This window comes from Bactrocera dorsalis, chromosome 3, assembly GCF_023373825.1.
Source record: "Bactrocera dorsalis isolate Fly_Bdor chromosome 3, ASM2337382v1, whole genome shotgun sequence".
Classification (NCBI taxonomy): domain Eukaryota; kingdom Metazoa; phylum Arthropoda; class Insecta; order Diptera; family Tephritidae; genus Bactrocera; species Bactrocera dorsalis.
In genome coordinates this window covers 21,168,277-21,184,645 of record NC_064305.1, presented here as the reverse complement: position 1 = coordinate 21,184,645, position 16,369 = coordinate 21,168,277, and the positions used below count along the sequence as shown (strand labels likewise).

The window sequence follows — 16,369 nt, the reverse complement described above, 5'->3', positions numbered from 1 at the left end:
ACATTTAGCGCAGAATTAGCTGAATATATGTATTTACATTTTTAGCATTTTTAGCGCTTTCAGGTGTGAATATAACTCGAAAGTCAATCCTAATTCTTTAAGAATTTTGAAACCTTTCTGAAGCATTGAAAACACAATATTTGTGGAAAAAATTTTTCAAAAGCTAAAAGCTTAGAAAGCTTACATAAATTGTTGAGAGCTTTCAAAATTGTGCGGTGATGAAAGCTCACCTTTATTATGTGAGAAAATTGTCTTTCTTCGGAAAATAAAATTATATTAATAAGTAATTATTAAGCAAAACCAAAATTATCATCACCTGTGTTTTTAAAAAATGTGTACAATATTCCACACTTCTTTCTTTATTTTTTCATGTTCTCTTTTATGTTTTTTAAGCCTAAACAATTAAATCAAATTCAATTTTCTTGGAAGGAATTTCTTACCACATTTTGCGTTTGAATTTATTATTTTTCTTTTTACCAATAACATTACAAATAACATTTTCTTATTATATACAAAATACACTAATATTACTGCTATAATTATAATTTGTTGTACGCCTAAAAGTATGCAATTTTCTTAAATGCGCTTAAAATTATGTTATGTTTTTTTATATATTTTTCCAAATTAAACTTACTTTTGTTGTAATTTACAAACGCACAATTCTAAAAAATGCTTTAACAAAAATCAGTCGGTTGCTAAATTATTTTTTGCTTTTTAATGTTTAATTTTAATTTTATTTTCCTCAATTTTTACTTTAATACTATTACATATAAAAATTAAAAAATAACCATTCCAAAAAGGAACTCAACGTTTATTAATATTTTAATTTGCAATTATCTCTTTTTTAATCTAATTTTTTACACATTACACGCGGTTAACTTTAAAACTTTTTCATTTCGCTTTCGAGGCAAATATATTTACAAAGTGAACTTAAGTATATGGAGTTATAGTAATTTACGGGTTTTTTACAAAAGCTTTTGAAAAAAGTGGGAATAATATTGAAGAAAAAATTGTTTTTGAAAATTTTGAAGGGGTTTGGAAAATTAAGTCGACAATATTATTATAACTAAAATTATTATTAAAAAAGTATTCAGATTTTAAAACAATTATAGAATAATTTTTTTTTTCACGTAAAATATTTTAAATTGAGAAAATTTTTTATATTAGCTTTCGGTAATAATTATTGTAGAAGGTTATCAACACTTCTAGAAAGTGTAAATAAAGGAATTTACAAGTTTTTAAGAGTAATTGGCATATAATTAGATATAAAACTTTAATACTCTTTTTGGGAAAATTCAAATATGTATTTGATTTGAAAATAATTCTAAAGTGCATATGGCGTAATAAATAAAATTTTTTTTGGGGAAATTTTGAAATTAGAAATTTTTAATTCGACAAATAGTTTAAAGATTCATAAAGAAAATAAAATAATTATGTTTGGAAACTTCAAAATTAAAAAAAAAAAAAATTGAATCGAAAAAATATTTTAAATTCGTACAGAATAATACATTTTTTTTTGGAAATTTCAAAATTTTTCGATTTAAAAATATTTTTAAAATTCATGTTCATTTCGAAACTTAAAATTTTTAATTCGAAATATATTTTTAAAATTAATGCAGAATGGCAAAAATTTTTTTTTAGAAATTTCGAAAATTAAAATTTTTGATTCGAAAAATGTAATAAAATAATATTTTTCCGGTAATTTCGTTTTTTTTTGATAATTTCGAAATTGAAAATTTTTGATTTGAAAGTTATTTTTAAAATTCAATCAAAGTGTAAATAAACTTTTTTCGAAATTTCAATTTTTTTTTTTAATTTACTATAATTTTTAAAATATACAAGAATATTTTTTTTTTTGGAAACTTAAAACTTTTTCGGAAAACATTTTTGAGATTCGTACAAAATTTTTTTACACGGAAAACATTTTTGAAACTCATGCAGAACAATTTCGAAATTGAAAAAGTTTGATTCGAAAAATATTTTTAAAACTCATACCGAGTAATAATATTTTTTTTGTGGAAATATCAATATTGAAAATTTCTGATTTGAAAAATGTTTTTAAAATTCATACAGAATAATAAGTTATTTTGTTTTGGAAACTTCGTAGTTGTAATAAATAAAAGCTTCGGCATATGTCGAAATTCCAAAATTTTTATTTTCAAAATAATTTTAAAGTTCATGCACATATAATAAATTATTATTATTTTTTTTTGTTAATCGAAATTTAAAATTTATATTTCGAAAAATATTTTTAAATTTATGCACAAAGAAATTTTTTTTTTTTTTTTAATTTTGAAATTGTTATATATAAAATTTTTCGAAATTTAAAACATTTTAAAGGAATTTCGAAATTTACAATTTTTGATTGGACAAATATTTTTAAATTTATGCAGAATAAAAAATTATTTTTTGTTTGGAAACTTACAATTTTTGGTTGAAAATTACTTTTGAGATTCATATAGAAGAACTTCGAAATTAAAATTTTTGGAAATTTCGAAATTTAAATTTTTTAATTCGAAAAATTTATATAATAAACAAATTTTTTTTGGAATGTCAAATTTCTTCTCGAAAAACTTTTTCAAAAATCATTTTGAATTTTTTTACTCGAAAAATATTTATAAAATTCACACAATTTCGAAAGTTAAAATTTTTAATTAGTAAAATATTTTTAAATTTTATACTGAATAGAAAAATATTTTTTTTTTTTTGGAAATGCAAAATTTTTTCTCGAAACACTTTTTTTTAATTTATCGAGAATTTTTTTCGAAAAATATTTTCGAAATTCATGCAGAATAGTGAATATTTTTATTTTTTGGAAATATCAAAATTTTAAACTTTTAATTCAAAAAATATTTCTAAAATTAATACAGCTTGTTGCGGTTAAGCATTTTTAATATTTTTTTCTAAGTTATAACTAAAACAGTTTAAAAACTAATTTTTACACTACTTAGTTTAATTTGGCAGCAACTTCGTTATACTAAAGTCTCCTTCCAGAGCACAGGCGCTACTATATGTATAGTAACATACCTCACACAAAACTCGGCAGCCTAAAACTATGCTTAGAAAATGCATAAGCTGTACATTGAAGCAATTAATAACTAATAGGCGAAGCGTTATTTTATAACGGCTTGTAACTGTATGCAAATGATGTACGTACAAAGTTTGATATAAACATAATGCTTAGCACACTTTTTGGCGCGCAGCAGACTATTTGCTCAATACCGCTGCGTTAGAGTAATAAAAGAACATTTATTTGTTTACGCAACTAGTAGTAAGTACATTCGTAGGTTGATAGTTAGTGTGGTAGCCTAAAAACCAAAAAACGATTTGCCGCAACCTTAGAAAACTAATTGCCGAAGTCGTTACTTAACTAGGTAATGTATGTATGTACCATATAATGTAGTTAGCAAGTGCTAGGTTGTAAGTAGTTACTAAAGTAGTTACACTTGGCTAGTGGAAGGGGATTAAGTTATGCATTTTTTGGTTTTTTGTTTTGAGCTACATAGTTCAATGCTAGTATATAATGTACTTAAGTATGTACTTAGTTAACTAAGCATGCATGTATGTGATAGTTGGGGTATGCAGTATGTATACAATATAGTTTAGTTTAGTTTAGGATAGGATAGCACACATAATCATTTTGGAAAATTTCAAGTTTTTCTCTTCGTTTTTGCTCAAATATACGCTTATTTAGTAATGGTTTAGGATATTCTAGCATAGTCATATATATATAAATATATATGTGTATGTATATATAGTTAGACGTTAGTAGTAATTTGATTTTATAGTATTCGCTAATACTCTCTCTCTCGCTCTCTAGACATACAGTTGGCATTACAAGCTAGTTTTGAAGTTGCGTTAGTTAGAAATGAATAAAAAACAAAAACGAAAAATATTACAAAAAAACCCAAACGTAATTAACACACACCACCTAACTCCAGCCACGCCTACTATGCGCGCGCTCATTGCACAGCAGCAGCACAAATGCCGCAAGTATGCACGCTAAAGCGCCGGCGCCGTCAAGCTGCTGACGCGCACTACGCGCCGCCGCACCCGCACCGAACACCGGGAAGTGTATCTCCTCGGGCTCGCTCAGCTCTTCCTCCTCATCGTCCACTGTGTTGGAGACGGCGCGATAACGCATCGTAAAGTTGACCTTGAATGTCGCCTCGGCCACGCCACCGGGCGACGAAACGATGAAGTAGAAAGTGCGCGGCACGCGCTCGTGCATGCTGACGTAGGTGAGCCGCGCCTCCTTGCAGTACGGCGTGGGCAGGTCCTGTAAGTTAAACAGAGAAATATTTTTGTTAGCTTTGTTTTAGAATTATATGTATGTATATTAAATTTACCGTTACGCCGTAGGCCAGCACAGTGCTGCCATATTGATTGCCGGGCGTGTAGACTCGATCGCCGTGCAGCCAGCGCGCGGCATGCGCGGGTGGATTGGCACAGAATTCAACGGCTAAATGCAGCGGCGATCCGGGGTAGGCGACTGGTGTGGAATTGCGTGCCACAACGGTGGGAGAGCCTAGAAAATAGAAGAGAGGAATTTTTATTATTGAAAAGTTTCAGTTATATTATAGTACTCAATTAATTAATTATTTTAATTACTAAATATATATATTTATAAATATGTAGATATAGATATATTTGCAATAAAATTTAGTTTAGGAAAACTTCATTTAGAAGTCAATAATTTGAGCTTTTATCCAATTTAATAGAGCTTTTATTGCGCGAATAGAGTTTTTGAAACACAGACTACAGTTTAAACTGTTGAATAGTTTGATTATACTAGTCTATGACTAGACGTTTCGAGTACTCTTTTTTGGAAAGACACGCCTGTTCATTATAATGCCAAGAAATTCTAGGTACGTATGTCTTTAGGGCCAGCTACAAATTTATTGAAGCGGCTAATATCAATTCTAGCCAATTATCCGGATTCGTAAAAAGTATGGAACCGTCTATCTGGAGAAAACAAGAAAGAGGAGGAAACAGTGTGTAGAAGTTTCTACCTCATCTTACTTAATTGTGTTCTTCACAATCTTTAGCCTCTCCGTGTGGGTGCCAGAGGGACAGTGTACAGTTAGGATAGCTATCATTGCGGCCACATGAACCTTGTAAAGACTTGGCAGGTCCTTGCATCTTTTGTGGAACTTCCACTCTCAGCCAGAAGGCTTTTGTAACTCCACAAGTGCTTGGCCAATGTGTTTTGAGCTCATAGGAGGAATTCGGGTAAGGTTGCCTTTTTGCTATCTCATCGGCTTTACAATTTGGAACGATTCTGCTACGGCCAGGCTTCTAAACAAGTTTAATATGGAAGTAGTTTGATGCTATGGCTAATGAGATCAGGTATTCCTTGGCTAGCTTTACATTCATTGTCAGCGAACTCATAGCTTGTATAGCGGCCAACCACAACTCGTCGATTCTCAAGAATTGGAATTGTCTCAAACCAAAACTTGGCAAGGTTTTAGAAATGATTTGGGCTTACATCTATATGATACTGTTCTCACTCAAGAAATGAAGACATTGAACTACCGTAAACGTCGTAAATCTGCTAATTTTGCCTCAGAACAATTTCAAAATGATAAAAATTTTTTAAGAAAATCATCTTTACCGATGAATCTCACTTTCATCTGAGTGGGTACTTTAAATAAACAAAACTGTCGATTCTGGGGAGAAGCAAATCCACCAATTATTCATTAACTACTTTTTTCAAAACGAAGCTGGTGACATCGCCACTGCAATGGAGAGCGGTATACACTGATCGATGAAAACTAAGTTTTTATGGCCGCAATTGGAAGAAGTTGATCTTCGAAACAAGATGGAGCTCAGGATTAAAAAACTCTTGGAATAGGCTCCGCAGCAAAAGGATTTACGAATGTCGCTCCCTGGGACCCTTATTGTGTTCAGTTTTCCGGAGTCTGCTAGCAACCTTCGCAGCAATGCATTTACTGGCTATGTTGAAGGGTATTATGTGTAGAATGGTGCTATTTAAAAAATTTAGTTAAATTTCTTTACATAAGTTTATAATGGGTGATCCAAGTAGACGAACTTCTCTCAATAGCCAAAAGAATGTTCTTTCGAATGATAATAAATATTCTCCATTAAATTTGAAGTTTCTGTATATTTCTTTAAAAAAGTAGGGAACTTCGAAATTGATCACCCATTATATATGCAAATAAAATAATAATACTCTGAATAACGATTTTTCTTTGTGGAAACGAAGTCGACTCACGCCACAAGTGTTTCAAAGAAAGTTTCACTTCAATTCGCTTAACTGAAGAAGCATAACTCCGATACAAATTCGCGCAATTTCTTGACGTCTTCTGCTTTTCGAAAGCTTTTAAAATAATTTCATTTCATGCGTCTTAACTTGGCTTACCACGCGCAAGAGACTCTTAATAACTTCAACTCGCTGGCGGTGGGAAGCAGCTGAATCGTACTACATATAAAGATGTACATACATATATACGCATATATATACATATGTGTGCTTGAAGTTATATGGGATTAAGATCTCTTTATATACAACTTCATATAAGTATATATGTATACATATTATATACTTGTGTAATTCCACAATTTCTCGTGACAAGAATCCGCTTCGTAATGGAGTTTCGTAATTTTCTTAACTTTGACACAATAACTACACACACACATACATGCATGCAAGCTAACATATACAGTTACATTTACACGTCTCATATATTCTCTGTAAAATGTTGAAAGATTTCAAACTTGAAAGTGAGTTGAAAAGTTTTAGTGAAAACCACGACCAACATTGTATTTTTACTCACATTTCTGATTTGCGCTCGACAATCTTACTCGCTTTGTGCTTTTCTCGAACACAAGAAGTGCTTTTAAGAGTGTCTACTAAATACTTTTAATTGGCGTGAAGTGCGAAAGTTCGTAGGAGCTAGCTGTTAAGAAAGTACAACAAAAGTTCGTAAGAACTGTCTATTACAAAATATAAGTATACTTAATAAATGAAGCTTTTGACTGCTAGCCTATATCTTTAGAAATAAACAGTTTTGGAAAAAGCTTTCACTTTACGAAAGCTCAACTGTAAGTTAAGCAGAATTTTTTTTTTGACGACTTAATAAATCATTTTTGGATTAGCGAACTGGTCCCAACTGTATTATTTGCTTAAAAAGCTTTCACTTTGCGAAAGCTCACATGTAAGTTAAGCAAAAATAGTTATTTACGAACTAAATTTTGAGGAGGGAGCCCTGATTTCAACTATAGTATTTGCTTAATAAGCTTTCACTTTACGAAAGCTCATATGCAAGTTAAGTAAAAATACAAAATTTGGAAGAGAGGGCCCTGGTGTCAGCTATATCATTTGCTTAAAAAGCTTTCACTTTCCGAAAGCTCATATGCAAGTCAAGCATAAATATTTATTTACGAACTAAATTATGAGAAGAGAGTCCTGGACTTAACTATGTTATTCGCTTTAAAAGCTCATATGCATATTAATTTCTAAACAAAGCTTTCATTGTACAATTTTTAATTTGCAAAATCACTGTTTACTAAGTTTAAAGAGTAGTCTATTAAAAAAGCATCATTATATGTTTATATAAAAACAGAAGTAAATTATTTCTCCAATATTTCCCGGAAATAAGTAGTTTTGCAGAAAGCTTTCACTTAGCGAAAGTACATATTCTGTCTATTTAAAAAGTCTACTTCATAAGACACGTTTTTGACTGCATGCTCATATCTTTAGAAATAAATACTTTTGTAAAAAACTTTCACTTTGCGAAAGCTCATATGTAAATTAAGCAACAATATTTAATTACGAACTAAATTTTGGAAAGAGCGCACTGATCTGAACTATATTATTTGCTAAAAAAGCTTATATGTATATTATTTTCTAAACAAAGCTTTCATTGCATAATATTTAATTTACTGTTCGGTAAGTTTTAGGAGTAGTCTATTAAAAAATCGTCATTATATGTATTATTGCTACACTATTTCTCTGAAATAAGAAGTTTTGCAGAAAGCTTTCACTTCGCGAAAGCATACATTTGAGCTCAAGCAAATATATTATTTACCAATTTGATTATTGGAAGAGCACATGTTGTTTTCTTAAAAAGCTTCTATGAATATACATTGAATATACATAAAAGCTTGAGAAAATTAAGTTTAGAAACACAAGCTTAGAAAGCTTACATTACTATTAAGTAAGTCTGAAACTTTAAAGCATCAAAGCAGTCTTGATTACAATTGGTGTCTCTAAGTAAACTTGGGTGATATCTGTTTAGAATAGTCTAGTATTAAATCGACTCAACAAATGCAGACATACACAGGGTTCTCATATTTATTTTTTTTTATATATGAAAGCTGCTTTTAAAGTATTTGTTAAAGCTCACTAAAGCTCTAAAAGCTGAAAGCATGCAAATTGAACAAAATATCGGATCAACGTTTTGAGTTAAGGCCAAATTTTCATAAAGTTATTTCAGCCATATATGAAAGCTGCTCTACCAAGCTTTCATCAAAGTTCAAAAAAAGTATAAATGATTAAAAACTCAATCAATTTATCGGAAATACATTTTATTCGCAGACGTTTTTTAATATTTTTTTAATTTCATTAAATTACAATTTTTTTGGCAATCCCTGTCACTTCATCAGCACGGCGCAGGTGTTGGCAATAAGCGCTTAAGTACCATCAAAATGTCTACACCTAAATTGGCGTCAAACATTCATGTGAACAACAACAACAACAATATATGTATATGCGCATACAACCCTCTAATACAACATGTACCGTTACTAATTGCAGTGTCGTGTGCGAATTTTCAAGTGTAAAAATTTAATTTATTTGCCTAAACTCCAGGCCGCCATTATTTTGCGTTTATACATATGTACATGCTGGTATTGGTGCCTGCCGGTAAGGCCTTAAAATTCTATAAAATCATATTGTAAGCCTTTGCATATGTTTGGGCGCTACAACGCTTTGCTGCTGTCCAACGAAGCATGTGGCAGCATTTCCAAATTGATGGTGGTTGTGCCAAGGTTGGTTGACGCCGCAGCTGCTAAGCCACCTTCAGTGCACCCAAATGCGCCAGCAATGCCCTGTGGCCTTGCAGCAGCATTACTCGTTCACTTTTGTCCATTGGTGAGATTTTTAATTTGATTTTCGGCAATTTGCGCGCGCGTACAACACCCCAAATACATATATGCCATCGGTTAACGACGGTACAGACACACACTGCTGGCCTCGGTCACTTTCCCCAACTCTTTCGTACAAAATATTATTAAGCCCACTCCGACGCATTTGCTTTGGCCTCTCGAGCGTCGCGCTTTCTCTTCGCTACCGTACAATTTTCATTTTCATTTAGTTGTTTCGTTTGACTCTCGCACCATTTGCCTTTCGATTTCACCATTTTGTTCGATGGAATTCTTCATGCTGTAACTTCTGGCCACTGATTGCTTTCGCCCGATGGTGGCTTTCCATCGTTGGTTGGATTCATTGGTTCATGCTTGATCTGCTAGCCTATAGTCCTTTATGGTCGCCCGTGTGTCATGGACAAATTGCTCACTGACTATGCTTGCTTGCACGTATATGGTGTGTGTGCTACGAAGTTATTAAAGTGCAAGAAAAAAATAAATTTTTCATACATTACGTTGGTGGTGAAAATGCAGAGCTTTTCGGGAAGGTGAACCAGTATTTTATTAATTCGAACTTAGGCAAACTGTAGTTGAATGTTCACAAGTGTTAGGTGTGAAAGCTTCAATTTGCAGTTTCACATAGGGAAAGCACATACTTTCGCAATGAAAAGCTGAAATATATGACTTGTCAACATCTACGCAGCAGAGTTCCACATGCTATTTGTTTTGAGGTTTTACTGAGCTTTCATAAAATTGAAATGTTTAATAAAATTGATCGATATTTCAACTGCAATTTCCAAATGCCTTTCGAAAGCACGTAGCTATATAGTTCTCATTTGTTTATTGCTTTTCTTATTTTTGATTTTTGCGAAAAATCATTTTTAAAAAAAAATTTTGATATAGTTTTTATTTTAATAAGACGGTATTTGATTCTCATCGAATAAAAGGAAAAATACTTATTTTTCAAAAAATTAGAATGAGCTTTCATTTTGATTGTAGCTTTCGCTTTGTTCAACAATTTTTGACATTTTAATTTAAAGATTTTGTGTTTTAGTACAGTATGTGTTTGATTTGGTTCAAATAAAAATACATATTTTTGAAAAAAGTTCGAATGAGCTTTTTTTGATTCGAGCTTTCGTGTTTTTCAAAAATTTTTGACATTTTTATGGAAAGATTTGGTGTTTTAGTAAAGAAAGTGTTCGATTCATCTCGAATAAAATTGATTATTTTTTCAAAAAACTCCAGTGAGCTTTCATTTTAATTGGAGCTTTTGCTTTTCTTAAAAATTGTTGTTATTTAATGTGAATGCGTTTGTGTGTCAAAGTAGTTCGTGTTATGCACATAAATAAGAGAAATTTTTTTGTTTGGAAGCATGGAAGCTTCCATTTATCTTTAGTATATGCTTTTATTATTTTTAAAAACTAGGCGAAAGTATTGAAAGAATTATTCATATAATTTGAAGCAATGTTATTAGTTAAGAGTAGATTGTTTTCAAATTAATACCAAATAATATTTCAAAACGATATATTTTATAATATTAGTGAAAGCTCCTATGAAAGCTTTTTTCAAAAATCTAAAATACCGAATACTTATTATGATATATTTTGGTTTAAGTTTCCGTTGTTATAAAAATTAAAGCTTTTTCTATGTAAGCTTTCTTTTTTTAAGCTTTCACTTTTTTAAGTTAAACTGAACTTAATATTAAAAAGTGATTAATTAACTAAGGAAAATAAGTTATTATTAATAGGAATGCCTTAAAGATAGTGATTAATTTATGAAGAAAAAAAAGCTTTTAATTCTGGAATAAATATATATATTATGATTCCAAACTAATATTTGTCAGCCAAGTTTCATTAATATTTAGTAAGAGTAATCGAAAGTTGCTAATAACTCTACAATATTACACCTGTAACAAATTAAAGCTCTTAAAAAGCTCTAAAAGCTTCACTAGATGCTATGTATCAGAGTTCAATGTGGCAATACCAGACTTTTGTACATACATTTCCATTTTTTTGTGAAATGAGTACACACGCATCAATTATAAAAGTAATAGACTTTACACCCCAAAATATTTCGGCGAAAGAGCCGAAAACACGGACAGTCAGGCGGTAGAAGGGAGTGAGTGAGTTCAAAGTGATTAAAACAAGGATCCCATAAGCATTTAATACATCGTTAATATCCTTCCTGTAAGTTTTTTTTTTCAAACGTTTCGCAATTTGAATTTTGGGTTGCATTAAAATGTGTTGTTGTTTTTTATTGTTAGACAGCTAAAAAAAAGTGCCCAAAAACTGGTAAGGAGGATTTTAAACCGCTGTCTTATATTAATCTGTACTCGCTCCCTTGTGAATTGCTGATATGTTCGCTTGCCAGCCACTAAATGCTAGACAACAACAACTAAAGCAATAATAACAACAATAGTAATAAAGAACAAATGCAACTTGAGTACACACTGGCAGACACTTGAGTGATGGCTTAGTTTGTTGCAAGTTGTTTTCTATGTGGCAGCAATACCCATCTGAGCTTAACACTTCCAACCATTTTGTTATTTCAAATATGTCAGTGCATTTGTGAATGAATGTATGTGTATATATGTATATGTGCATGAGTATGCATGTGCATGTGCATACGAGCGTTCTTGCAACAAGCGTAATAATGAATTTATATATATAAATGTCTCCCAACTAATTGTAAATGTTGTTGGATTGCTCTTGCTGCTTCTTCTTCTTGCTTTTGCAATAATTTTTACTACCCATTATTATGTCCACAAGCGCCAAATGAACAATTTACTTGCTTGTCTCTACTGCAGCTTTTTGCCGCTTCTTTACTCCTTTTATTCTCCGCTGTGTCTCTCCTGTCTTGCTCTTGCGTTCCCTTGCTCCATTTATAAATTTGCATTTATTTTGAATACTCAATGTACTCAAGCTTGTGCGCAATCATGTAGAAAATTGCAAATTTTTTGATTATCTAGTCACTAAAGTTGTTTTTTGTTTTGATCCAACTTCTTCTTATCCTTTCTCCACACCACCTCTTCTACCTTATCCTTTCTCCAAGCGCTTCTGCTTCATTTGCCTTGTTCGGCACTTGTGACCTCCCCCAAAAGTATGCTGCAATTTATTGCGCACTCTTGTTATTAACATGCACACATATGCGATCACACATACAGACACACATACCCTCGCACCCTCACACTGACACACGAAATCACTTGTTTATTGCCGGCATTCAAATAATCTTGCAATATTCATGCTGCATCTTCTTCTTCTACCACCCACCGGCTTATATCTTTTTCTACAAATTTGTGCGCATGTATTTGTGCAAACTTTAATGAGTTTTTGTGGGCAACTGTTGGTTGCCAGCTTTTGTTGACTCTATTCAGCCATTGTTGGGGATTTGCCTATTACTCTCAGCTCTTTTTCATATCAATTAATTATAGTTTTGCTTGTGTGAAAAATCCTATCTATTGGATTTGGGAATGAAAGTAATGAAAATGTTGTTTGTGTCAGTAAAATAACTTTTCAGTGGAAATTCTACATCTATCGTATTATTTGAGCTTTCGAAGCATAAAAGCTTTCCCAAAAAGCAAATATGGTATTATTTAAAAAAATTAAAATTACAGCCGAAAAGTAAAAGCTTTATTCAATATAATTATTTCGTCAAAAAGCTCTTAAAGACAACAAGTTATTGTTTGAAAACTTTTGAAATGCTTGGCAACTAAACAGAGTCAAGATCCTCGACTGTGCTCGTGACAACAAAAGGAAAACTTTAGTTTATGAAAGTATTGTTAAAGCTCAATTTTGATCTCTATAACTGAGATAAGTAGCAAAGCACATAGAAGCGGAAAAAAGTTTCCAGAATATTAAGCTTACGTGAAAGCTTATAATACATGTTGACACTTTCAATAACTTTTTATATAAAAAAGCTTTACTAATCTGATATAGATTCATTCAGTATACTATAGAATATTTAGTAGAATATTGAGCTTTCGTGAAAGCTTAGGATATGCATGACTATTGACTCTTTCATTAATTTGTTAAGTAAAAAAACTTTAATGTTTATGTATAATTCTAGTTATTTGTTCAGTATACTACAGAATATTGAGTCGAATATTGAGCTTTTGTGAAAGCTTAGGATATAAAGTCACTTTTTCATTAGTTTGTTAATATAAAAAGGCATTAACATTCTTTATATAGATTAATTCAGTATACTGTAGAATATTGAATATTGAATATCGTGAAAGCTTACGAAATATGCTGACTGTTTCATTATATGATTATCTAAAAGAGCTTTCACATTCTGAGATATATTCATTCAGAATACTATAGAATATTGAGCTTTCGTCAAAGCTTAGAATTTATGGTGACTCTTTCATTAATTTTTTTTTACCTAAAAAACCTTTGATATTTTGATAAAGATTTGTTCAGTACACTAGTCGCAATATATGCATGAAATTATTATTTTTTAATTATTTTTTTTTTTTACAAAAGCTAAACTCAGTTTGGTTTTTTGACTAAATATTTGTACAAAATTTTGTGGTATCGCTGGTCACGTGCACATTTTATCTAATGAAAAATAATTATACAGAAACCTAATAAAGTGTTTGCAAAGCTTTTTAAAAGCACATTATACAAAATACTAGCGGAAAGTGAAAGCTTTTTCAATTGTAGGTTTGATTTAGTTGAAATAAACTCAGTAACAAAATGTATATACCTAAACTCAAATTTGTTTAATGCAGTGAGGAGTGAAATTTCCTAGAAAGCTTTTTTTCAAATGTATAAAATTAGGGGACTGAAAGCTAAACTACGAAATTTTGGATATAAACTGCTCACAATGCATCAAAATATTTATTTATTTAATAATTTCTATGTGAAACATTTGAAAGAGTTTAAGCAAAAGCTTGAAGTGAAAGCTCAACATTTTGTTTGCTTATATAATTTAATGCCGACAGTTTCGAATATAAATTTAGTTACTAAAATACATGCAGCAACGAAATATTTTGTGAAAGCTTCGAAAAAGCTTCAAGACAGCTTCTGCAAATATTTAAAGCAAAAGCTGAATGAGTTCGATAACATGCAAGATGTGCTACATTATAATTACTTTTCTTTATATTACACAAATCCTGTAATTTAGTGCTAGGTGGAAGATTCACAAAAACTTAAACAAAAGCTCGAAGTTTTGATTTTTTGTATTATTATGTGTCGAAAGTTTCGAGTATTAATCTAGTAACAAAAACATATATAATATTTTAATTCAGCTACGAAATATTTTGTGAAAGCTTCCAGAAAGCTTCCAGAAAGCTTCCTAAAAGCTATCTTCTGCCAAATATTTAAATATAACAAATAAATAATATGCTATACATACAATATAAGTCTATTTACCAAAATTTTTGTAATATTTTGTGAAAATTTTGTTAAAGTTTGGTGAAAGCTGTCTTCTGCCAAATATTTAAAACAAAAGCTGAATGCGTTTGATAGTATGCAAGAGTGAGTATCGTTCATTATAAGTCCTCCATAACTACTTTTCTTTTTACTGCACATATCTCACATGAAAGCTCAAATTAGGTATGAAAGCTTAGCTAATTCATAAACTTAAAAGCTGCTCTTGACTTGAAATAATAATTTTGATTTACCATTATTTATTAATAATACAAGTAAATGCCTACATGCTTAAAGCATTTAAGCTTTCCTGTGTTTTAAGCTTCCGTTTAGAACAAAAGGCAAAATTTCGGCAGTGTCCATAACAAATGACCTAATTCTTTCACAAATCTGTCTAACTTTGGCAAATCATGTAAATGTCAGCAAATTCACTTAAATATGTGTTAAATATTCAGTTTGAAACAACCGTAACATAACAACAATAATAATAAAGCAACCACAACTTGACAGCGAAGAAATTTTTACAAGAATAAAACAATTCGCCGTTATTCACAGCAGTGCCATGCCATTCGAGCGGACAAACACACAAAAGCCATTCTACTATATACACGTAGCAGTTGTTGTTGTTATTATTTTTGTAGTTGTATGAAAATTAAATTTGGCAGAGCAGGCAGGGCGGGGCAGCGTGTTGAAAACTTTGTTAAACGAGAATTGAGTAATTTGCTATGTTAACTTTATTCGCAATGCGAATGAGCGAGTGAATGGAATGGAAAATGAGTGGAAGCGTAGCTCGACAAAAAAACGGCCGGGCGCAACAATAGCAAAAACAAAGCGAGTAATAGCATGAAGATGAATGGCAGCACGAATAAGTGCAAGTATGTGACTGGCGAAGGAGGGTAAATACGGCAACAACAACAACAACAAAACCAAACAGATAAATGCGGGAAAAATAATAATAGCGACAACAACAATGCCAACATGTACTGACAAAGAATACGAATAATAATAATAATAACTACAACAAAAATAAACACAACAACAAACGAACTGTTGGCAGCCAGATATGCAAAGCAAGTGAGTGGTAGTGGCGCGGCAGGCCGCCAAAGATGAATGAGTGAAGGGAAGTCGTGGCCGAAAATAGTCAAGTCAAATGAAAAGTTTTGCACATAGTTGTTGTTGTTATTGTTGCTGCTGTTGGTTGAAGTTCGACTGCTTGTGCAATTCTTTCGAGGAACTGTTATTGTTATTTGTGTGAAAGTTGTTGTTGTTGTTAGAATTTGTGTTATGCTCGTTGTATTTGTAAATATTTTATTGCTTACTTTAGTGTTTTTTTGTGAGTTTTACACCCGCACGCCTGCTGCAGGTTGTCGAGCAGCGCCTGTATATAGGTGTATGCGCGTGTGTTTGTGTATGTATGTATGTATGTGCGCTAGTTTTGCAATTCCACTACTTTTACGGCAATATTATTGCGCAGTAAATTGTTAGTGCATGCAAAATACTAATGCTTTCTGCCGTTTGCTTTGCTGTGTGTGCTACGAGTATACAGATATCTGTCCATTCAGCTGTAAGTGTGTGTGGATGTGTGTATGTATGTGTCGCTTGCGCTCGTTCATGCAAAAGTTTCGTTGTTTCCAAAGTGGCAATTTGTTGTGGCCAAATTAAATTAGAGACTTCAGTGGCAATTTTCGAAAATGTTCTATGAGTAGAATTGACAAATACAACAACAAAGACAACACAGAGCAATAATAATAATAATGATATAAAGTAAGAGATGGTGGGGAAGAGAAAACCGAATATGAAGATGATTGTTTAATGGTTTAGAATGGAAATTTTTGAAATATAGCACTTGTACATGAAGAATGAGGCGGACAGATCTAGAAGATTGCAGG

At 31.5% G+C, this 16,369-nt stretch overlaps 1 protein-coding gene across 4 annotated transcripts in view; it reads right to left on the bottom strand.

Moving 5' to 3' along the window:
- Positions 1-2,760: 2,760 nt before the first annotated feature.
- Positions 2,761-16,369, bottom strand: part of LOC115066545 (uncharacterized) — a 262,539-nt gene continuing 248,930 nt past the window's right edge. For all 4 annotated transcript variants that reach the window (XM_049452176.1, XM_049452175.1, XM_049452177.1 and 1 more), the window contains 2 exons: positions 4,350-4,528; positions 2,761-4,279 (listed from right to left, as the gene is read on the bottom strand). In XM_049452176.1, the coding sequence (XP_049308133.1) occupies positions 3,932-4,279; positions 4,350-4,528 (527 nt within the window). In that variant the 3' untranslated portion in view covers positions 2,761-3,931. The remainder of the gene's footprint in view (positions 4,280-4,349; positions 4,529-16,369) is intronic.